Source organism: Panthera onca, chromosome F1 (assembly GCF_046562875.1).
Source record: "Panthera onca isolate mPanOnc1 chromosome F1, mPanOnc1 haplotype 2, whole genome shotgun sequence".
In the NCBI taxonomy this organism is placed as follows: Eukaryota; Metazoa; Chordata; class Mammalia; order Carnivora; family Felidae; genus Panthera; species Panthera onca.
This window is the reverse complement of record NC_138355.1, coordinates 3,687,334-3,711,200: the sequence shown is the minus strand read 5'-3', so window position 1 is coordinate 3,711,200 and position 23,867 is coordinate 3,687,334. Positions and strand designations below refer to the sequence as shown.

Genomic DNA, 23,867 nt, shown 5'->3' with positions numbered 1-23,867 from the left:
CTTAACTCGTTCCCCTCACCCCTGCTGCCATCCCTTCCGTCCCTGAATTTGCGCTTCTGCGTCCGTAGTATCTCCTGCGGCCTCTCTGCGCCACTCCTGCCTCTTCTGGCCTGTCATTTCTCGCCACGACTGCTGCAGTAGCTTGAGACTCCACATGCCTCAATTGCTGGCCCTCCCAGGAGCTGGACTGGCTGCCTCAGAGCCATTTGGAGAGCCTTCCAGAAGCACAGGCCTTTGCCCCCCACCCTGAGAGCACCGGGACCAATGAGTCTGCCTTTCACAAACTGTCCCTGGATCCTGACATAACCTGGTACCTGGGAGTTATTTCTGATGGTCTTCCTGCCTCCTGCCTAGTCTGTGCAAGTCTGTCCTCTGCCTGGGTGAGGAGAAGTCATTCGGAGACACGCGTCTGGTCCCCGTTATTCCTTTGTTCAAGCTCTCAGTCCCTGGGGTTAATATCCAAAGTATATGAGGAACTCACATAACACCAAAAAAAAAAAAAAAAAAAAAAAACAAAACAACAACAAAAACCCAAACAATCCAATTAAAAAATGAGCAGAGGACATGAACAGACATTTCTCCAAAGAAGACATCCAGATGACCAACAGATGGATGAAAAGATGCTCAACATCACTCATCCTCAGGGAAATGCAAGTCAAGCCTCGATGAGCTGCCGCCTCACACCTGTCAGAATGGCTCAAATCAACAACGCAAGAAACAACAGGTGTCGGCGAGGATGTGGAGAAAGGGGACCCCTTGTGCACTGGTGGTGGGAATGCAAACTGGTGCAGCCACTCTGGAGAGCAGTGTGGATGGAGGTGCCTCAAGAAATTAAAAATAGAAATGCCATGTAATCCAGTAACTCTACTACTAAGGATTCACCCATAGAAGATGAAAACACTAATGCAGAAGGACACTCGCACCCTCGTGTTTATTGCAGGGTTATTTACGATCGTCAAGCTACAAACAGCCCCAGTGTCCACTGACCGATGAATGGACAAAGAAGTGGTATACACACAACGGAATATTACGCAGCCACAAAAAGAATGAAATCTTGCCATTTGTGACAACATAAATGGACCTTGAGGGTGTTATGCTCAGTGAAATAAATCACAAAGAGAAACAAATATTCTAGGATTTCGTGGAATCTAAAACACAAATGGTCCAGAGCACACATGTGGTTGCCGGCGGAGAGGGGTGCAGGGAGCAGCGCGGGGAGAGCGGGTCCGGGGAGAACAGTCACAGCACTGTGAGTGCTGTCACAGTGATGTGTGGTGAAGATGTGTGGTGACGACGGCAGCTCCGCTCATGTGACCACAGCCTCACGTGCACACTGCGGGCTCACCGTGTTGTGCACCCAACACTAATGTGACCTCGTGTGCCAGCTGCAGCTAACAGCACAGGACTCCGTTCCTGCCGTGACACCCCGCTGCCCCCCGCCCCCCCCTCCCTCGGCAACCAAGCCCTGGGCTCCCTCAGCTGTCCTCTCTGCCTCCTGCCCCGCCCCTGGCTCCACCTCCCGCCCCGCCCCTTCTGGCTCCACGTCCCGCCACGCCCCCTGCTCCAGCTCCGCCTCCCACTCCGGCTCTGCCTTCTGGCTCCGCCTTCCCTTCCCTCCACCCCACCCCCTGCACCTCGGCTCTGGCTCCTCCCCCTTGGCCCGCCCCTGGCTCCGCCTCCCACTCCAGCTCTTCCTTCCAGCTCCGCCCCCTGCTCTGGCTCCTCCTCCTCCCGCCGCTCCCAGCTCCACCTCCCACCCCGCCCCACAACCCTGCCTCTCACCACCTGCCTGCCTTCCGGATTCAGCCTCCTGCTCCGCTCCTGACTCCGCCCCCAACTCCACCTCCCATTGTGGCTCCGCCTCCCGCCCCGCCCTTGGCTCCCGCTCTGCCTCCTGCTCTCTGCTTCCTTCTTGCGCCGAAGGTCCCCCTGGACAGGACACCCCCACCCCACAGCGACCCAGAGGCCCATCCCCCCTGGCTGGCGGGCAGCTGCTCACCAGGCCCTCGCCTGCCCCTTGCCACCCCTCCCTGGCCGCCTGGGGCTGTTGGACTGCAGGCAGTCGACCTGAGCAATACTTTGAGGCGACCGACTGTGTGCTTTCCTTCCAAGTGAAGACAGGACCCCATCATTTAAGGACACTGTGCTGCCCTCCCTGCGGGCACCTGCCAGGTTTCCCCTCTGCTCTGACACCTGCACAGGCTCTCCCTCCAGCTATAACGTCTGCAGACCCCCGGACACCCGCCCACTGCCTCCTCGCTTGAGCCGGCCCTCCAGGGTCACCTCAGTATGCTTCCCTTCCCCAACACGGTTCATTCATTCTTCAAACGTCTGGGTAGCTCTTTCTGTGCAGGACCGGGATGGACTGTGGGCCGCAAACATGAAGGGCTCACAGCTCAGCACGGACCGTGCTGTTCCCCACACTGTTCCCTGCAGGGCTGGTCTCATGGGTTAGGAAGCCACCAGGACCTCGGGGAGCCTCCAGGAGGCCTGGCACAAGGGAAGGAGCAAAGGGCAAGGGGCGGGGAGGGGAAGGGGCGTTCACTGCTCAGGCCAACCCTGCCAGGACGCCATCCCGGCCTCCCCGACAGCGTTGTTCTGTCCCTGGAGTGTCGTCAGTATGTCCTGCAGGGCCTGGCTCAGGTTCCACCACCTCCTTCCTGTCTTTGTTCTGTGGCTTCAGCTCCTCCAGCCTCCACAAAGGGTGGGGTCGGTCACGAGGACTCCCGCCAGCACCGTCCCGAGTCACAGAGAGGGCTTCTATTCTCGTCTCTCGTGCTGTGTAGCCGCGTGGCCACGGCGTGTGGAATGACAGTGTCTGTCCCTGACGTGGGCAGGCCCTCGGCGTCCGGGGGATGCATTCAGAGGCACCTTTTCTTCTCTCTGTCAATGTAGGGTTCGATGGCCTTCAGGCGTGCACGGACCCAGGCGTCCCCGAGAACGGCTTCAGGACGCCCAGCGGAGGGCTGTTCCCTGAGAGCTCTGTCACCCAGTTTCACTGTGAAGACGGGTTCAAGCTGAAGGGCTCCACAAAGAGACTGTGCGTGCGACACCCTAACGGCACCCTCGGCTGGATCCCCAGCGATAAGCCCATCTGTGCGCGAGAAGGTAAAGTGCGCACCCTGCCCGCCCCGTCCGGGCAGGCCGATACCCCGGGCCGCGCCATCCGGCCCAGCCTGCATGCGGATGGGAAGGCGGTGTGGCCAGGGCTGGGGCCCGGGATGAATTCGCCCCCGTGGCAGGAGGGACCGTGTTCCTCCTCTGCCCCAGTTCCAACCCCACTCGTCACCGTTTTCGTCCGTGTGAGCGAGCGGCTGGGAGAATGTTAGAGCCGCTCACTGTGCGCAGCGTCAGTCCATACGGAGACGCACGTTTTGGACATGAGCCACGTAAGGAGGGAGTACCGCAGGGCCAGCCGACCTGGCGGGCGTTTGTTTCTGGCAAGTATCCTGCTTGAGACGCGGCAGTCACTTACCGTTCGCGCCAGCCCACGCCTGCTGGTCGAAACGGCTTTGCTTGTAGGTGCGTAAGGTCCGGAAGGGAGCCCTGGGTGCAGCTGGTTGGGGAGGCGCGATGCAGTTTGTGTGTCTGAGGCCGGCAGAGCCTGGGTCTCTCGGTTCAGTGTCTGTCGTTGATTTTGGTTTAGCACGGAGCTGTCACCGCGGCATGCGGGCTGTTACTCTGAAGGAGCCGAGATCCTTCTTGTGAAGGTCTCTCCGTAGCTGACTTGGGGAGGCCTTGACGGGGCACCGGCTCAGCCCTCCTGGGGACTGCGGCCTGCCCCCAGAGTTCGCCCTGCCCTGGCTTTGAATTTCAAGGTTTTTTGTTTTTGTTTTTGTTTTTTTAAAGAGAAAAAATTAGCGCAAAGAATTAGGGTGAAATAAGTCAGAGAAAGACGAATACCGCGTGATTTCACCTTCGTGTGGATTCTAAAGAGCAAACCTGACGAATAAATGGAACAGAAGAGAAACAGACCCCCCGACAGAGAGAATCCCAAGCAGGCTCTGAACCCTGAGATCATGACCTGAGCCAAGACGAGGAGTTGGACGCCTCCTTGAGCCACCCAGGCACCCTGTACATTCAGATTTTCTACTCCCGTGCAGCCCGTGCAGGCTATGGTTTCCATAAGGTTCTACTGATTAAAAGTGTGTTTGGTTTGCAAATCCTGACTTTCCTGCCAAAATCTGTGCCCTACGGTCTCAGTGTTTAAAATCTGGACAAGCTCAGGAACATCTGAGGGCAAAGAGGACACGTGGGCTTCGTGGTTATTGCCCGGAGATGGGGAGATCTTTCTGTATTTCAGTCCTGGGGGAAAAAAAAAAGATGGCCCCTTTCCAGGCCTCCATAAGCACGTAGTCTGTAGTAATTCTAGAAAGGGAAGGAGCGTCTGCTGTGGACAGCCCCAGGTGTACGGGGAGGGCCGTGCTCCTGGGGTGCCCCGGGGACCGCCAGCCTTTCCTTCCACAGCCGAAAATAAGACCATCCTTTCCACAGAGGGTCCAGACATCGTGTTGTGCTCTCAGGATCGGTTCAGAGAGTTCGGAAGAACAGAAACCACCTTTCTAAGTAGCAGCCGTTTCTCAATAATAATGGTAACCTTGGGCTTTGGGAGACGTGTGGGAAGGGGTGTCCTGTGCTGCTGCGACGGCGGAGACGTGCGTCGCTGTTCGTGGACCGCGGGGGCGGGGGCACCGTGGGTGTCCCACAGAGGCGAGAACGCGGAACCGTTCTCCGCTGAGGTGTGCGTGGCCTCCCGCCCTGGCCAGGACTGTGCCGTGCGGATGCCGGGCTGCTGAATTCCTCGGTTCCCTCCGTCCGGGCGTCAAGGTGCTGAATTTCGGGCGGTAGTAGTAACAGGGGTCAGTCACTGCGTTCAGATAAGCCCTCAACGCTGGGAAGCACTTTCGAGGGGGCAGCCTCCCCGGTTAGGAAGGTGAGGCTCAGAGAGGTTCGCTGGCTTTGTCCCGGTCACATAGCAGACGTGCAGGCAGCAGGCTTGGAGCCGCGGGTTTTCCCCTGTGAGGTCGTGTCACGGAGGCCACTCCCAAGGACGCGTGGTTACTACAGGTGGCGGTGTTGGCGCTCAGGGCGGAGGGACTCAGAGGAACGTGGGGCCCAAACCCCGCTTCTGATCTGGTTTTTGTCGGACCCAAAGAGAAACCGAGAGCCTTCCCGGAGTTAAATGGCGATTTAGGGACAGACCTGGTCCAGCCCCTGGTCTTGTCGCTGTCACCTGGACCCCTCCCGGGCTGTCACGCTGGTGGCCAGTCCTGCCTGAGATGCGGATTTTTGAAAAGTAGGTTTAGATGCAGGAAAATGCGTTGTTATCCTGCTACAAGCGCCCTACAGAAGCGAGGTGGCACCTCCCTGGCTCGCCCGGATGCCCGCTGACTCTTCACCGCGCTCCACCTCAGCCCCGATTCCAGTCTTAATCGTTCCCTCCAAGAAAACGACCGAGTTTCAGGTTTGGACTCATGGGACTGATCACGTAGGCGGTGGAGTTTTACGGCACTGAGACCTTCCACCCTACAGATGCAGAGACGTCCTCTCCAGGCTGGTTCCGAGAGACCGGAGCCCCCACGGCCCGAAGCAGAGCTGAGGACGGTCACTGTTCAGGGAGCAGGGGAGGCGGCGGTGTGGTGGAGGGGACTGAAAACACACCCCACGGGTGCAGGGCGGTGATGTGGGAAGTCCAGAGCCCAGGGGACAGGGTGAGAGCCACCGTTGGGCCTCTGCTCAGGTCTGCTGGGGGACACCTGCCCGCGGGTAAACAGCCCTCGCCCAGTTCTCACTGGGGGTGAAGGCTGACTTTGCCTGAAGCCACCTGACGAACACTTACTGGACTCGTGTCAAACCAGGACGCGGAGAGGCCGTCCCTCCCCTGACAGGGGCAGGGTCAGTGTTGTGACTCAGACGACGGTTTGCACACGTAAGGAAGGGGTGTGTTTAGAAGATCAGTACCCAAATGAGACTACAATAAGAGTAATTCGAATCTACTTAGGTTATGAGAAAATAGCACATGGGGGCTGGGGGGGCGGGGGGGATCCACCTGTGTCTTGCCCAAGCGGACGTGCCACCGGTATTCGTGGAAACAACGGCCGGGCAGAGTCCTCTCAGCGCCCTGGCATTGTTACACCGGCTGTGCGGTTTTCAGATGGAGAATGGCCCACAGGTCCCGGCTGGGGGAGCCCAGGTTACCAGGCCGCGATCTACAGCCTTCTGCCCAGGCCCCCCCTCCCTTAGGACCCTCATCCGGGAGGGCGTTTGGGACGTTCACGAGAGTCAGACGGCAGCTTGTAGCTTCGGGTGGATGCAGCTCTTTGTTCAGACAAGCTGGTCCTCTTGCAAAACCACAACCTTCTCTTTTCTGCCTGCGGCTTCTCTGCTGGAGGCTTTGGAGGCAGACGGACCCGTGCGTGTTTACGCAGCGGGGTTTAGATGCTAAAGGAGCTGTGATCTGCGTGCGGCCAGACACGGTTCTCTTGTCCCCATAGCGGCTCCGTGGATGGTCACGGTCACGCCGATGTCGGTCTCAGGCAGACGCACAGCGAGCAAACCAGATGGGCGTCCGGCAAATGAGGCGTCACAGGTCTCAGACAGGTTCACACGGGGCTCGTCCCGAGCAGGCGCCCAGACCGCACCTCTGGGGCGCCTTCCTGACAAGGGTGCAGCCATCGGAGGCGCTGTGACCCGGACCGTGGGGGGGACCCTGCCTGTGGCCGGCCGGGTGGTTCCTTCTGCCCCAGGAGGAGCGGGGGTGCGTGGGGGACAAAGGGTTGTTCGAGCTGCACGTGCACGTGCCCCGAAAGTGCCGCCCCTGTCCGGAGACCCCCAGGGCCTTTCTGGCCATGAGTACGACTCCTGGAATGGCCAGGGGGGAGGGGAGCCTCATGGCCCTTGTAGGCGGGAGGCCGGGGCCCACGCTCTGCATACTGGCCGGGCTCCCGATGCGCTTTGTCTGCTCGTCTGCGGGGCCCCCGCAGCCTTAGGCCATCTGGGTAAGGTTTGCATCCCTCAGGTGGGCGTTTGCTGAGAGTACTCACGCTGAGCAGCTTCGGGTTTCTGGGTCTTTGTGTGGCTTTTCCTGACATTTCGGCTCTAGGTGCATTTGGCTGAAGCCATTCGGACTCATTCACCCCCTGGAAAGCACGTGTAAACCCTCCCGTTTTTCCTATTGGCTTGGTGCGCTTTTTATCAGCACCCGGAACCTGCCCCACGCCCGTCACTCAGGTGCACACACCCGGCCACCCCCAGTGCACACCTGGGCGTCTGCGTGTTACCTGTGCATCTGGGCGTCTGCCCCTCACCTGGGCATCTTCGTGTTACCTGGACGTCTGCTCGCTACCTGTTACCTGGGCGTCTGCACCTTACCTGGGTGCCTGCTCGTTACCTGGACGTCTGCGCGTTACCTGGGCGTCCCTTCCCCACCAAGAGCGCTGTGTTTTAAGGAGGGTCGACGTGTGCACTGGGGACCGTGCACTGCCTCCTGAGGTTCCCACCTAGCCCCACGAAGCAGGTGTTACGACCTTACTTTCCAGACGAGAAAGTGCAGGTGAGAGGGGCCTCCCAGGAAGCGAGTCCAAGAGCGGGATTCAGATCCAGGCGTTGCCCCCGAGATGATGACCTCCAGGGGAGGGGGGAGTGGGTGACATGTGTCCTCCTGACCCCAGACCCACGCCCCTTGGGGGAGGCGTCGTGTCTGTTCGTTCAGGCCCCTGGTTCCCAAAGTGTGTGCCGTGGGCTCCTCGTCTCAAGAACTTGCTGAGAATACATCTTCAGGCCTCCGGACTTGGAAGGTGAGGAGTGAGAGCAGCTCTCTGCATATTTTTTTAAGCTCCTGAAAACAGCTTGAGGCCCACACATGCCGGGACGTGCCAGAGTGTTTTCCCGGGGGGAGGACACGACGTTCTCTGGTGTGAGGCAGATCCTGGGAGATGAACTCGTACGGTCAGAGAGCGCCTGTGCCGGCACTGGGACTGGGACCAGCGTCCGGACTCCTCGTTCAGTGCTCTTCCTGCAGAGCCCCCAGGGAGCCTGAGAAAGAGCGGGGTCTGGAACGTCCTCCAGGAGGCTGTCAGTTGTTCTGGGTGGCGAAGATGGGAGCTCACGGGGCTGAATCCCACTTGCCACCAGCATTTTCCACCTCCACTGTCTTCATCTTCTGGTTGTGGCCGACGTGGCCTGGAGCACGGGTCTCCACGTGTCCCCTCCCCGCAGACCGAATGGGGGACAGGCCATCCCTGCAGCAAGCACTATGTGTAAGTTCTTGCTAAGGGGCTTTGACGCCTGGGGCCTGACCGGGGCTCCTGTAAAAGACAAAGGGTTTGGTACAAGGTTCTCCGAGCCTCCCAGGGGCAAGTGCAGAGTGCGTTTACGTAGTGTCGTCATGTTAGGAATTTTAAGTGAGCAGATGCGGCCTCACTCGTGGCCAGTGAGGGTGGTGGGTAAGCCCCGTGCCCTTGAACGCAGGGGCACAGCCGTTGTTCAACAGCAGCGCGTCCCGCTCCTTCTGGGTCACCTTCTGCGGTCACCCCTGGGTCAGGGCGAATGTCCCCCGGCTCCAGGGGCTCCACCAAGACAGAGACGCTCTAAGAATGCTTATTTACAGTCCTTTTCTCCACGTGTGTATCTTCCATCACCGGAAATGTCTCGTTGCTTTGGGCGTGGGCATCCGACAGCAGCTGTGTCCACAGGGACGGGCACCTGCTTGTCCCCGGGTTGCTGCGTCCTCACTGCCGTCTCCTCAGGCGGGAAAGCAGAGTGGTGCACGTCCCCGCCCCCGGGACCCCCATCCCCGTCCCCATCCCATCCCTGGACCCCCGTCCCCGCCCCCAGGACCCCCATCCCCAGGAGCACTGTCCCTTCTCATTTGTGCTGTCCCCATCCCCCCCCTCCCCTCCCCCGTCTCTTGTGGCTTCAGTGCGAGTTTGGTTTACTTTCTTAAAAAGATTTCAACTTAACGTGGTCACGACGTGAGAGCAAAAACAAATCCAGAGCAAGTAAGGTCACGGTGGGGAGACACAGAGGGGATGAGTGACCTAAATGACCGTTATCATCCCTACAGGGTGACGGCTGGACACCACAGACAGGTTCGCTCAGCGGCACAGCCCTACCAGCTGCCCGAAGTGTCCCCGTGTCCCGGGGGCGCCGGGGTCCCGCCCGGTCTGAGCAAGGGCCGTGGAGGTGGGCTTGTGGGAGTGTCAGTGTCCCTCTGCTCACGCAGAGGACCCCGGTCAGACCGAGTGCAAAGGGCGCATGATTGTCAGGAGCCCCCAGCACCAGGCAGATGGTGTGGATTCCCCAGAAAGCAGGTTTTCCCGGGCTCGAAGGTGAAACCACCCAGATTAGGTTGGCTGCTTGTGAAGAATGGAGTGCTTCCCACCCGCGTCCTTCCACACCCACCGCAGGGGGACTGATTCTCCTGGCGCCAGGGCTGGGCCACGCCCATAGTCCCACCCGAGCCCATGTGTGCTGGGGACCCACCTGGGCCTCCGGCGCGGAGCCCACGCGGGGAGGCTGTGCTGATGCCGCCTTCGCCGGGGTTCACGGCACTGCCCCGGGGGCGTGCGGGGAGCGCCTCTGCCCCGCGCGGTGCCCCAGGCGTCTGGACTCGGCAGGTTCTCAGGAGACACTCCAGGCGCAGCCGGTGGGTAGAGGGTATGGGGACCATCTGCTTTCACGTCCCTGCGAGCTCAGCTCTGGGAAACAGGTGTTTTCTGTCACCTCCTCGTCGCTGAGAGTGAAGGCGACATTCCAGAAGGTGGGAAGAGACGTCAAGTTCCTTCACCCGTGAAACGGTTGAGACCGTTGATCGAGAGAAAAGTAGGTCTGTGTTCTGGGCGGGGCAGCCTCTGCCTTCGGGAGATGGTGAGGGTTCATGGGTTTGGAAATCTAGGTGCCACCCTAGTCAGTCGTCCCCAAGTTCTGCCAGCACTCCCTGCTTGCCCGGCCGGAGGCCCCAGTTCAGCTGGGGGGACTCACTCCCAGTGAACTTCTCATTCTCTCTGGATTGCGTAGCTGTTTGTGTAAACTCATAGAACATAACCTCTACAGGAAAGCGCACGAAACCCCACAGCCCACAGAATTAGCACACAGTGGACAGCCCCCCGGCCCCCCCAGGCTGCCCCTCTCCTGGGTCAGGAGCTCGTGTCCTGGTTATCACTCCGCCCAGGCGTGCGCATTCCCAGACACGGCACCACTTCGATTTACCTTTGCCTTATTTTTGAATTCGTATACGTGGAATTCTACATTAGGTATTTTACGTTAGACTTTTCTACTTGGTTGTGAAGTTACGCTGTTTTCCGTGCAGCTGTGGTTGGTACATTTGCAGGGTGTTCTGTTACAAATAGACCAGAACTTGAACATTCTGATGTTGATGGGCCTTCAGGATTTTTCTCACTGGGTCTGTTACAAATAAGTGGCCCGCCCTTATCCGTGGAGGACGTGTTCCAAGACCCCAATGGACCCCTGAAACTGTGGATGGTACCAAACGCTGTGTCACTGTTTTTTCCTACACATACACACCTACGATGAAGTGTAACGTGTAAATTAGATACAGGTGGAGATAAACATAGTAATTAATTATAAAATGGAATAATTATGCGGGGTGCCTGGGTGGCTCAGTCGGTTGAGCGTCCGACTTTGGCTCAGGTCACGATCTCGCGGTCCGTGAGTTCGAGCCCCGTGTCGGGCTCTGTGCGGACGGCTCAGGGCCTGGGGCCTGCTTCCGATTCTGTGCCTCCCTCTCTCTCTGCCCCTCCCCTGCTCACCCTCTGTCTCTCTCTGTCTCAAAAATAAATAAACGTTTAAAAAAATAGAATAATTATAATACCACACCATAATAACAGTATGTGAACGTGGTCTCTGTCTCTAAACGTCTTGCTGTCCTGCCTTCACCTTCTTCTGTGAGGACAGTGACGATGAGATGCCCACGTGGGGAGACCACGTGACGTGAGCGACACGGGCAGGTGGCGCAGCGTGTGGTCAGTGGAGGACCATCTGCTTGCCGACGTGGACACCAAGGGGAGCGCCGCCGTGCTGCTGCGAATGCTCTTGACCTCACCTCTGGCGCCTGTTCCCCGGCTGTCCCGTGGCGGTGGTGTGGTGTGGACGGTGCCCGTTTCTCCCCACAGTGTCGTGTGACAACGTGCGTGAATGCTAACACCAGGGAAGCTCACCTGAGCCTCGGTGCCCAGTGTTGTCCCTGGGGCTCGGCCACGCAGGCTTGGTTGACCACTCACGGGGCTCGGCCTCCAGCTCCCCAGAGGCCGAGTGGATCCACAGGGACGCAGGCTCCCCAGCCTCAGTCACACCGTCAGCACAGAGCGTCTGCTGTGGCCTAGAGGCTCCCGGTGGACACGCTCGGCTCAGGGAGGGCACTAGGGAGGTCATGACCCAGGACCCGAGGGCAAAGACCGAGCCTCTCTTTGGGTCGGGTAATCCCTCGGTGTGCGGGCCACAGCCGTGCTTCAGAAGCTCTGGGAGCTGCACGTCGCACGAAGCCAACCCCAGATCCCCGCCCTGATCTGCAAGGTGCCGTGTGGTCTGGCCTGTCTGTGGTTCAGACACGCCGACACCCGGCTGGTCCCTGTGCCCAAAACCTCCGTCTCCCGGATCCGCACAACTGAGTCCTTCTTGCCGCTGGGCTGTACTTAACAGATGTCCTCTCCTCAGGGCGCCCGTCCTGTCTTCCCAAATCCGGGGGGCCCTTGGTCAGTGTCCGTGTGACCTTGGCACCTGCTCGTCAGAGCCACCATCGTGCCCGTCGCGCTCTAGCTCACACATCTGCTCGTTTGTTAGCGGTCGCTCTGCACACGGCTGCCACGAGGTGCTGTTCCCGACCGTCTCTCTGTGCCCAGCACCCGGAGCGGGACTCAGCAGCCCGCTGCTGAGTGCGTGAGCGAGCCAGCGAATGGGACAGATGGGCGAGTAAATAAACGGTACAGATGCCGGTGTAAACAAACCCAGAGCCCTGCACAGCAGGACTCCCAGAGGCTGTGCTGCGCGGCCGTGAACGGGGGATCTCGAGTGCGTGCTACCAACTCAGTTCCCGGAAGCACTTTTTGGCGAGCACTGGTGTCTGAAGTTGGCGTTTTAGGGAATCAAATCAGTTTTCACACGGAACCAACACTTAAAAAGGGAGTAAGTCTAGCGTGTGGTGCGCATTCTTAAGACTTTTTTCCTTTTCTGCTCCGTTCTTTAGGACCCCCGTGTGCTAACTTCTTTAGGACCAGTTAATCTGTTCTTCGGTATAAATGCAAAACACCGCCTGAATATCCCCTCCTTCATCTGCTGACGGTATTAAATCCTTTGCCCCAAAGCAGGACTCACTCTCGGTGATGGCAGGCGGGTGAAGTTGATTTCTGGGAGGGAAGCCTTTGATAATCTCTTGGTTACGTCCCCGAAGTGTCCATTTGAGCGCTGTCTACGGAGGGTTTGATCGTTGACCCCATTCTGCACGACGGAATCAATACTGATGGACCTGTGTTCACAGTCCTTGGCAGTGGTGTTTTTATAGCGGCTTTTAAAAATCCTTGCTGCCTGCTGGATGCATTTGTGCTATAGAAAACCTGTGCTTTTTCCATTTGAAACCAGCACTGATGAAGATTACATTATTTTCAGACACTAAAGATCCTGGCTCATCTGTTTCCACAGAAATACTGTCCGTAGCCATTTACAGGTACCGTTGGCTGGTTGGGGCACACGCACTTCTTCAGCGGGGACGCTGGGCACCAGACGCCGTGGGTAAAAATTCAGGATGGCTCTGTGTGCCATTCGCTCCTGTCGAGGTGTGGTTTAGGGTTTATTACAGCTTGTCTGTTTCACTTCTGTTCTTTGTCCCAGCACAGCCCTGCTTACGGGAGCTCAGATTGCAGCCTCCAGCCCTCCGGTCAGTGGGCGCCCCGTCCCCCAGCAGTCGGTCCTCCACCGCGCCCCGTGGTGACCCCTCTCTGAACAGAGGCTGGGAGGCTGTGGTTCCCTGTGACCTGTGTGTCACATGCCCTGTCTGTGCCCCGGCCCCTGCCTGTGGACACGGGCCTGTAGTTGGGAGTTCAGAGCCCTCTGTGTTACCGACCACCTCGCCGAGAAACCGTGAGGCTCCTTCCCTGGTCGGCCAGTGTCCCCATGCCCTCGGTGCCCGTGGACTTGACTCCCTGCAGCTGGCTGCCTGCTGAGCACAAATTCCAAGTCGGTCGTGGAAATGGCTGTTCCGTCACGTAGATTCCTGCCGCGGGGTCGATTTACGGCGAGGTTTTATAGGCGGGTGCCTTGATGAATGTGTTTGTATCTGCTGTGAATGATTCCTGCATCGTGATACTGAAGACTGATGCACGTTTTCCATTAAGAAGGCACCAGTGGTCTGACTGCGTGACGCCGGCCCGGGTTCTTCCGGCACTGATTCCGGGGGGACTCGGCTGTTCTGGTGGGAGACTGTTGGTTAAACGTGAGCAGCTGAAGCCCGTTGCCACCATCCAAAGTTCAAAGCCAAGAGGTCAGATTGGAGGCAGGACAGCGTTTCCAGCCAGATGGCCTCTGCTGAGATCCCCAGGCCCAGGGAAGGCCTGGTGGGCGGGACCCCGGGGGCTTCACGGTCCTGTTTCCCAGGGCGTTTCTTCTCTGCCAGACGTGTGGGGAGTCTAGAAGAGCAGAGTGGACGTGGGAGGAAGCCGGTGGCACAGTCCCTGCTCTCGAGAGGAGGGCAGAGCCGGCTGGCGAGCCTTGACTTTGGCGGCCGTCCCTCGGAACCCCGGGCCCTCGAACCCCCGTCTCTGGGAGCCCCCGGCCCTCGGAGCCTCTGGCCCTTCTCGGCCAAGGCTCTCCGGCGCTGACCTTCTGCGGTCAGATTCCCGGTGCTCCCTGTGCACCCAGCCCCACACCAAAGCTCTGGGCCGCCTTCCGCCGCCTCGGGCCTCAGAGCTGACAGTTCGGAGCTTCGCGGGCCCGGAAGGTCCGGGTTTCTGTTGACGCTGTTCCAGCCGTGTGGGGGTCCAATAAGAACCGTCATAACAAATTCCGAAGCTTGGAGCGCAACCCCCCGTAAGGCAGGGCCTCCTGACTCTTGACAGTGGGATAAACCTCTCGCTCGGGCGCGTGTGAGTCGGAGGCACGGCCGGCTGGCGGCTGTGCGCTGAGCTGGGAGGAGACGGCGCTGGAGGCCCAGGGTTAGACGTCACTCGCTTTATTTTATCTCTTGATCATCTGCTGTGTGCACTCCTTGTTCCTCGGGCCCTCGTTCGGGCGGCCCGTCCCCTCCCGACCTCCGCACCGCTCCAGCTGCCCCCTTGGGAGGCAGTGCTGGCGGCCGCACGTGCGGGGAAGGTCGGTGGGAAGTCCTGGCAGGTGCAGTCCTGCCTCGGCCCCTCTTTTCCACCAGGCGTATCTTCTGTGCCCCACAGGCCGAGGCTGCGGGCCGTGGGGGGGGACCACCACGTGGGCGGCGGCGTGAACCCCCAACTCTTGTGTTTCTTCACTCATTTCCACAATCACCGAGAGCTCACTGTGTGGTATCGGGTGTCACAGGCAGGAGATGAAGTTGCTTTCGTGGCCGGATCCCCCTTCCTATGTCCCTCCCCGTGTCCCTCTCGTGTCCCTCCCCCTGCCCCTCCCGTGTCCCTCCCGTGCCCCTCCCTGCGTCCCTCCCTGTGTCCTCCCTGTGTCCCACCCTGTGTCCCTCTCATGCCCTCCCGTGTCCCTCCCTGTGTCCTCTCCCGTGTCCCTCCTGTGTCTCTGAGAAGCAGGCTGTGCCGCTCGCGGGCACACCTGAGCCCCGAGTGGAGCCTGAGGCCGGGTCTGGGAAGAGGAGTGAAGCTGGGAGCCACGAGCGGTGTGAGTCGGGTTGATAACATGTCCTGTTCACGCAATTGCAGATTGCCGCGTCCCTCAGGTGGAAGATGCTGAGATCCGTAACAAGACCTACAGACAGGGAGATAAGCTGATCGTCACCTGTCACGACGGGTTCAAGATCCGTTACCCCGACCTTCACAACATGGTTTCGCTGTGTCGCGATGATGGGACTTGGGACAATCTGCCCCTCTGTCAAGGTGGGTGCAGAACACGTGTCCCTAACAGGTCGCGGGGACTGCGCTCGGCCCGCGCCCCCTGCACTGGGATCGGAGTCCCCGCACCCTCCCTGCAAAAGCATTCGCGGAAATACCTCATTGTTCAGGAGATAAGAGGCTGGCGGCCGGGCATGAGCTCAGTGACGAATTACTGCATATTCAATGAAAACAGTATTTACACTCATTTCAGTGGTGGTGAGAACACACTTATGGCTAATCTCACAGAGGCCTCTGTAAGATTACAGAGGATCTTCATAATGCGATCCCTTTTTATAATGCACAAGGATCAGAAAAATAATCAAATTCAGATTTATCCAAACCGCACAGTGAGTATTCCTTGCACTTTTAAAATTGGGCCGACGTCGACCCTGTTTGTGAAAATAAGTCCCCCCATTCACATCAGTTCTGATTTTATTTTTTGACATGTGACCTGGACCGAGGGCCCAAGAGGCCCACGCATAATTCATCATTTGAGGGGAGGGCGGGCCGGGTCCGGTGACGGCCAACGTGGGCCCCACGCGTGGGAGTCCGGCTGGCAGGCTCTGACGCTCTGCGAGCCGTGGTTGCAGATAAGTGGTTTCCTTCCGTGGGGGCTGGAGTCGGGGCCCCTCAGGAGAACGTGGGCGCAGGACTGGAGGACGGGGGACACGCACCCCACCACACGGCAGGGCTCTCCGCGGAAACTCCCCTCACCCCGCGGCTGCTCCCCCGCTTTCTAGAGGTTCCCTTTCACACCACGTGAGGACCACGTGCCCCTTCACCAGCTCTTTCGGTCGCGGTTACTTTTTTTAAATGCCCAATGGCAGGGCCCTTGTCAGGGGCTCAGGTGCGGCTCTCCCCGTGCTCGCCCAGCCCCTCCGTCCACCGCCCCACACTCAGGTCTCAGCGCGGCAGGAGGGAGCAGGCCCACCGGGCTGGAGACTGCTGCTTCATCAGTCAGCCCTGCAGGCCAGCCTCATTCCTCCAGTGGCCTGGTCTGCACCCACCGGCCCTCCACTGGAGCCCCCGCCTGTGCCTCCCCCTCAGCGGGACCCCTCCTCTCCCCTCCCCTCCACTGGAGCCCCCGCCTGTGCCCCCCCCCCCCATGGGACCCCTGCCCGCCCCTCTCCTCCACTGGAGCCCCCGCCTGTGCCCCCCCCCAATGGGACCCCTGCCCTCCCCTCTCCTCCACTGGAGCCCCTGCCTGTGCCTCCCCCCAATGGGACCCCTGCCCTCCCCTCTCCTCCACTGGAGCCCCCGCCTGTGCCCCCCCATGGGACCCCTCCTCTCCCCTCCCCTCCACTGGAGCCCCCGCCTGTGCCCCCCCATGGGACCCCTGCCCTCCCCTCCCCTCCACTGGAGCCCCCGCCTGTGCCCCGCCCATGGGACCCCTGCCCTCCCCTCCCCTCCACTGGAGCCCCCGCCTGTGCCCCCCCCCCAATGGGACCCCTGCCCTCCCCTCTCCTCCACTGGAGCCCCCGCCTGTGCCCCCCCGCAATAGGACCCCTGCCCTCTCCTCCCCTCCACTGGAGCCCCCGCCTGTGCCTCCCCATGGGACCCCTCCTCTCCCCTCCCCTCCACTGGAGCCCCTGCCTGTGCCCCCCCATGGGACCCCTGCCCTCCCCTCCCCTCCACTGGAGCCCCTGCCTGTGCCTCCCCCCAATGGGACCCCTTCTCTCCCCTCCCCTCCACTGGAGCCCCCGCCTGTGCCCCCCCGCAATAGGACCCCTGCCCTCTCCTCCCCTCCACTGGAGCCCCCGCCTGTGCCTCCCCATGGGACCCCTCCTCTCCCCTCCCCTCCACTGGAGCCCCTGCCTGTGCCCCCCCATGGGACCCCTGCCCTCCCCTCTCCTCCACTGGAGCCCCCACCTGTGCCCCCCCCATGGGACCCCTGCCCTCCCCTCCCCTCCACTGGAGCCCCTGCCTGTGCCTCCCCCCAATGGGACCCCTTCTCTCCCCTCCCCTCCACTGGAGCCCCCGCCTGTGCCCCCCCCATGGGACCCCTGCCCTCCCCTCTCCTCCACTGGAGCCCCCGCCTGTGCCCCCCCCAATGGGACCCCTGCCCTCCCCTCCCCTCCACTGGAGCCCCCGCCTGTGCCTCCCCCCCAATGGGACCCCTTCTCTCCCCTCCCCTCCACTGGAGCCCCCGCCTGTGCCCCCCCCAATGGGACCCCTGCCCTCCCCTCCCCTCCCCTCCACTGGGGCCCTATCTGTGCCCTGCCTGAGGCAGCCTGACTCCTCAGAGCCCTGGGGGGAATATAATTGGCCCTTAGAATGACATAACCCTGAGGCTTTCACTGTAGAACCGGGGGCCTGAAGCCCAAGGAGGAGCCACTCTATTATCTAGAGGTGCAGGTAGGAATCACATTACTGACTCAAAGTCTGGTTTCTACTGCTGTGTTTAGGACGGGACGGCCTGTCCCTAGGCACACAGCGTCTCTTTTTTTCTTTGATTTACTGCTTGAGTCATAACCCCTTCTGTCTGCTTTTGGGCAGTCAGGGAGCCCTGTCCCAAGGCCCCTTTTCCGGGGGAACTTTGGGTATTGGAGAGCAGCACATGATGCCCGCTGTGGGCCGTGGGCCACCTGGTTGCTCCTTGGGGGAAGCCAGCTTACCTGTGTGGGCGGCTCAGAACTGCACTCTTCCCCGGCAGGAGGCGAGGGTCCCCTGTGTCAGCGCCTCTGAACTTGCTCGGTTCTGATGCATCACGTGTTCGTGCCAATACCCGTGTTCTGTTTTCTCAGTTACTGATTCCGTTCGTTCCTGACCCCCAGCCCCACCCTGCCCCCGATATTTCACTTTCGTTACGAACACCGTCCACGTTCAGCTCCGTCGTTAAATCATCGAAGGCCGTGGAGAGGCGATGTGGCTGCGTCTCAGATACGGTCCACCCCGAGTGTTGGCTGGTGCGGGGGGTGGTCTCTTGGGTCCGCAGATCTCTGTGGCTCCGGCACACGGCCGTGTGGGGTCTGCCCAGAGTCCGCGTCTCCCGAAGTTCTGCACGCTGGGGGGCCTCTCTGGCCGCACCCTGGTCTCACCCTCGTACACGGACGTCGCCTGCCGGTTTGCTGACCAGACAGTTTTCCGAAGACAAAGCCCTCTGATGCTTCCGATACGTAACACAGCCGCCTAAAAGGAAGGCCCGGTCACCTGCTGCGGGGGGTGTGATGTAATTTGTACTCGGTGATTGGAAGGGAAAGGAGGGATTTCCATTATACGTTATTTATTTCACACACAGTTAGTTCTCCCCAGGAAGAGCACGGCTCGGCAGGGCCATTATTCCCGCCAGTGGAACCACTGAAGGCAGTAAGAGACCCCATGGTTGCAGTGGATGCCACACCGGGTGGGTCTGTGTGCTGGGAATGCCCCACTGGGCTGCACAGATCCCACTGGAAGCGTCCCCTGGGCTGCACGGGCTCCTGTGTCAGTGCTGGACCCAGCCCCGCTTGCACTCGGAAAGCACACGGAACTGGGCCTCCGAGAGGGCCCCACAGCTGCACCAGCACCCGGAGCCTTAGTGTCCGTCCTCGGGCTCCACACAGGCCCGAACCAGAGGGCTCAGGGGAGGACCCAGCAGTCTGCTCTGCGACGCCCTCTGTCCAGGTCACTCTCAAGGCTGAGAGCCACGGGGTCCCTTACCCGCTGCACATAAAACACAGCTGGGTCTTTGGGCGGAACCACACCGGGTCAGGCGGGCATCCACTCTGTAATCCGCACGGCAGCAGGGGGTTTGCGTGATAGCCTTCTCGAACGCCCCAGACCACCCCCAACCCCACCCCCCGACCGTTGAAACAGTCAGGGTGTTGGTCCCTCCGCGGTGGTTCTCAGCCCGGCGGCACATTCAACTTACTTGGAGAGTGTCCAGGCTGCCTGTGGACCCGGGGCACGGGACCGGGCGTTGGTGTTTAGCAAAAGTTCCTCGGGTGATTCTCAGGTGCAGTCAGGGCTACGACCACCGGCCAGGGCCCCGCAGCTGTGCACCCGCCGTGTGCAGCTGTAAAACCTAACATCCGAGTCACGAATGGGATAGTGGAGCAGATGAAGGGGTGTGGCCAAGGCGCTCAGTCCCCAGAGGCCGGGTCACGCTTCCAGCGAGTGAATCCACCGGGGCGGGGGCGGATCTGAAGGTGCACAGAGGCGATCGAGCCAGACTGTCCCCTTCTGTCCCCTCGCAGGCTGCCTGAGACCTCTCTCCTCCTCTAACGGCTACATGAACATCTCCGAGTTCCAGACCTCCTTCCCCGTGGGGACCGTCATCTCCTATCACTGCTTTCCTGGCTTTAAGCTGGAGGGGTCGGAGTATCTCGAATGCTTGCACAACCTCATCTGGTCGTCCAGCCCGCCCCGGTGCCTCGCTCTGGAAGGTAACGTGCCTCCCTGTTTCCCTGGATCTTGGGTCATTGAAGCGGACGTGTCGCTAGGAGAGCTGAGCGTTACGGTCACAGTATTCTGTTTCCTGAGCACACGGGGCCCGAGCTGAGGCAGCGAGCCTGGCCATCGGCCAAGAAGCAGGACTTAGAACCGTCGTAAAACCGGCTCCCCTCCCCTGCCCGTCCTAGGCTTAAAGGGAATAAAAGAGAAAAGTTTCAAGCATCAAAGGTTAAACTGCAAAATATTGCAGAATTAAATGAAATGTCTTCAAAAATTAATTTTCTCTGCACTAAATGAAAACAGATTGTATTACGGCATCGTTAATCTCACCCCTCATTTTATCGTTGTGTCAATGTTTCTTCCTATTTCCGAGCAGTTTATGGCTTAGCTGTAAATGCTTTGCTGGGAGCACACACGCTTGGAAGCCTGAAACCAAGAGCTCCTTCCTCCGTGGTCTCCCTAAACGTCTGTGATGATTCTGGAGTGTGGTTCACGAAGAGGCACTGATCAGTGAGGGGACGGGGCGCCCAGTGACAGGATCAGGCCCGTGTCTGGCGGGTAGAGCCGTACAGACTTCCGCCAGGAAAGGTGGGCATGCTGGCTCGGCCCTGGCTTTAATGCGGGTCTTGAAATTATGATCAAACAAACACCAGTTTTCTTCTGGGCGTCTGAGCCCGGTGGGGAGAAGAAAACGAGAGCTGTCCACAGCTCGTGTGGCCTCTCGTGGGAAGCAAGACACGACAACATGGTGTTCTCTCCAGGCTGTGCGTGCGGTGCGGGAAGAGGCTGTGGGTTCCGGAAAGCGCCTCCCCCGGGGATTTGGACTTGGAGTAGGGGGGGGGATGGAGCGTCGGCAGGGAGGGGGGAAGAGGGGCTGCCGGACCACCAGCGGCAGCGGTGTCCTCAGAGCCCAACCCCCACTGCCCACCCATCCCAAATCCCCCGGGGTCAGCCTCCAGGGGACATGTCAGAAGAGATGTGGGTGCACAGTTAAATCTGAGTTTTGGATAAACAGCAAATGATTTCTTAAAAAAATGTTTTTAATGTGTATTTATTTTTGAGAAAGAGAGAGAAAGACAGAGCAGAGCAGGGGAGTAGCAGAGAGAGAGGGAGACAAGAATCCAAAGCAGCCTCCAGGCTCTGAGCTGTCAGCACAGAGCCCAACCTGGGGCTCCAACCCATGAACCGTGAGATCCTGACTGAGCTGAAGTCGGACGCTCCACTGACTGAGCCCCCCAGGCGCCCCAACAGCAAACTATTTCTTACTGTGAACGTGCCCTGAACGTTGCATGGGACTTAACTCATGGTGGAAAATTACTTTGTTAAATTTGAAGTTGATATAACCGAGTGTGCGGTGTTCTCACTCGTTAAACCGGCGACCCTAACCTCAGGGTGGGGCGTCCTGTGTCCCTCCCCCCCATCTGGACCGCAGGCTGAGGTGAGCCTGGGTCCAGGAGAGGGGACTCTGAGGTCCGGAAGCGTCTCCCTGCGCAGACAACCAGAAACAGAGACTCGGTGGAGGGAGTCGTTGGCGGGATCCCGTCAGTTCAAAATGCCGGTTTTCACACCTCTTCAAGTCGGTCGCGTTCTGATCAGCTCCGTTTTGAGACTTTGAACGCTTGTTTTTGTGGAGCCTGGAGAACACGGTGTGAACAGGTACGGCAAACTTGGAGGTCTGAACGGGGAGGTGGGCCGCGGCCCCCGCCAGCGAGGGCCGTAGCCCAGGGGGCCGCCTGCGTCGCAAATGCCGAGTCCTTCCTAGAGTTTTGTTGTGTGCGTTTAGGTCACCTTTATTCCCCCGCACGGTGCCGTAAAACACCTGCCAGACCCAGGTGCGGGACCTTGCACTGCTAACCAGCTGGAGACCCCAAAGCCACGATCCTGGACCCAGAGCCACGGTGCAGCCTGAAGGCTTTTTGTCTCAAGACTTGATAGAAACGGGGCTGAATTAAACGATGGGTCAAAGTAACAAGTGCGACTTTACGACAGGTTATCCAGCGGGGCCCTGGCGTCGGTGTTTCTTCAGCTCCGCCGGGATCGTGTGCCATGTTGGTGGGGGGCAGGACCCTATTTGTACAACATAGTCACTGGGCGTGCGTGGTCGGTGAACCGTCCTGAAGGGCTCTGCCCCTTGCACGTGCCACTGTTTCCCCCTCAGTGTCCATCTTTCCGAGCTCACAATCTGATTTTTCTTGATGGCCCAGTGGAGATCTGTGCACGGTGCTGGGGAAGCAGGAAGCTCTCAGGGGCTTCTAAAAATGGGGCAATCTGGCCCCCGAGTGCCCGGGTCTGGACGGCTGTGCCGTGGTGCTTTCCGGGCTCACCGTGACCGCCAGCCCATTGGCTGTCCGTGTGCCTGTCCTGTAGCTCCCCCAGCCCCGGCTTTTCCAAACCTGCTAAGGGCCAGGAGAAGGGGTCACACAGAGGGCCAGGAGGCAGGTGGCACACTGAGCAAGGGAGGGCACCGCCATCAGACCCGCCGGGCGGGCTCCCGTCCTGGGTCTCCCCCTTCATCGCTTTGCCCCAGGGTGGGTCACTTGGCTTGTCCGTCCCCATTTCCGCACCTGCCAAATGGGGCAGATGGTTATGTTCCTCCCGAGACCGCGAGGCTCCACGTGGTAACGGGTTCGGAGTCGGTGAGTGGTCCTCCAAGTGGCCGCCGTTATCACTGTGCTCAGAATTTAGATACGTAGGCCGGTCTGGACATGGCTGTGCGAACAGAGTACCGAGCTTTTCTGCTCGTACATTGTGACTGTTCTCGCTGCTCTGGTGTTTGCAGATAAGACGAATCCCAGATGACAGAAACCCTGAACCACAGCAATTTGCATTAATTTTGAGAGCTTACTGTGTTGGACACAGTAACACAGTGTTGGACACAGTAACTCAGTCTTCCTAGTGAGACAGGTGCTGTTTTAACCCACTTCACTGATGGGCAGACCCAGGCTTGTAAAGTTCCAGAAACTCACCAGTTCATACCACCAGTAAGTGGGCGAGCTGGGACTCAGACATGGGTCTCTGTCACCTCAGAGCTCCTGTTCCTAATCACCAGGGCACTTTATCCAATTAAATTGATTGCTTTACGTCCAACAGGGAAACAACGGGATGTTTTTATAGCCATTTTGTAAAGAGTGAAAAAATTTTGAAAAAACACATAGGAAGGGACTCCTATGTTATTGTTCGTCCTGTGGGAATCCTAGCTGCAGGGCACGTGAGGCCAGATGGAGGCCGCTCGCTGTTGTCCCCAGGGCCCGCCGTCTCCCCGTCACGGTGGAGAGCCCACCAGGGTAGTGTCTCCTGTCACAGACCAGGTATGACACCTTGAAGGACAACCTGACCTGTCCAGACCCTCCACCGCTGGGTCCTGGTTCTTCTGCCACATGGTGCCTCTTGGCCTCACTCAGCTGGAGGGCACCTGGTGAGGTCAGGCTTCTCCAGCTCCGATGGCCGCCCCAAGGTGTCCGTGACCCCAGGATGGATGCCTGGCCTCATGAGGGGCTCACATTTTGGAAGGAGAAGCTCCGGCAGCTTCGCTGAAGGCCCAGGTCATGTGTCCAAGGTCAGGACACTTGCCACACTGAGAGCGGAAGGTCCTGGAGCACGCGTTCCCTGTAGCTGCGCCGGGGGCGGGGGACAAAGCACCTGAAATCATAGTCTTGAACCACAACGTCGCTCCATCGTTGAAAAATAGACGCGAGGCTTTAAAACGAAGGTTATAATAAAGGACAATGAACGACACTATATGATGATACAGGTGTCAATCCACCAAGAAGGTACAGCATTTATAAATACATATGTACCCAACGTAGGAGCCCCTGAATAGTTAAAGCAAATATAAGCAGACCTACAAGAAGAAATTTATAGCAATACAATGATACCAGGGGACTTTAACACCCGCTTACATCAATGGACAGATCATCACGCAGAAAATCAATCAGGAAACATCAACCTCAAATGACACATTATACCAGATGGGCTTAACAGACGTATACACAGTACTCCACCCCAAACCAGCAGAATACACATTCTTCTCAAGTACACGTGGAACTCTGTGTCCGGGACACATCACGTGTTAAGCCACAAAGCAAGTCGTAATAAACGCAAGAAGACTGACATCCTATCAGGTATCTTTTCTGACCACAATGGTATAAAACTAGAAATCAATTACAAGAAGAAAAACTGGGAAAACAAATACGTGGAGATTAAATAACATGTTACTGAACGAGTGCTGGGTCATAGAAGAAATCAAAGGAGAAGTAAAAAAAAAATACGTAGACACAAATGAAAAAAAGAAATGTGACATAATGAAATCTACAGGATACAGCAACAATGGTTCTAAGGGAAAAGTTCATAACCATACAAGCCTACCTCAAGACACCAGAGAAATCTCAAATAAACAATTTACACCTAAAGGAACTGGAAGAAGAACCAGCAAAGCCCAAAGTTAACAGAAAGAAGGAT

The 23,867-nt window shown here is 58.8% G+C and overlaps 1 protein-coding gene across 1 annotated transcript in view; it reads left to right on the top strand.

Annotated features, from left to right (window-relative positions):
* Positions 1–2,840: 2,840 nt before the first annotated feature.
* The window catches only part of SUSD4 (sushi domain containing 4), a 49,083-nt gene continuing 28,056 nt past the window's right edge, over positions 2,841–23,867 (top strand). Inside the window, exons 1-3 of the mRNA XM_081791810.1 lie at positions 2,841–3,108; positions 14,868–15,041; positions 19,214–19,402. Of these exons, the coding sequence (XP_081647936.1) occupies positions 2,856–3,108; positions 14,868–15,041; positions 19,214–19,402 (616 nt within the window). The 5' untranslated portion in view covers positions 2,841–2,855. The remainder of the gene's footprint in view (positions 3,109–14,867; positions 15,042–19,213; positions 19,403–23,867) is intronic.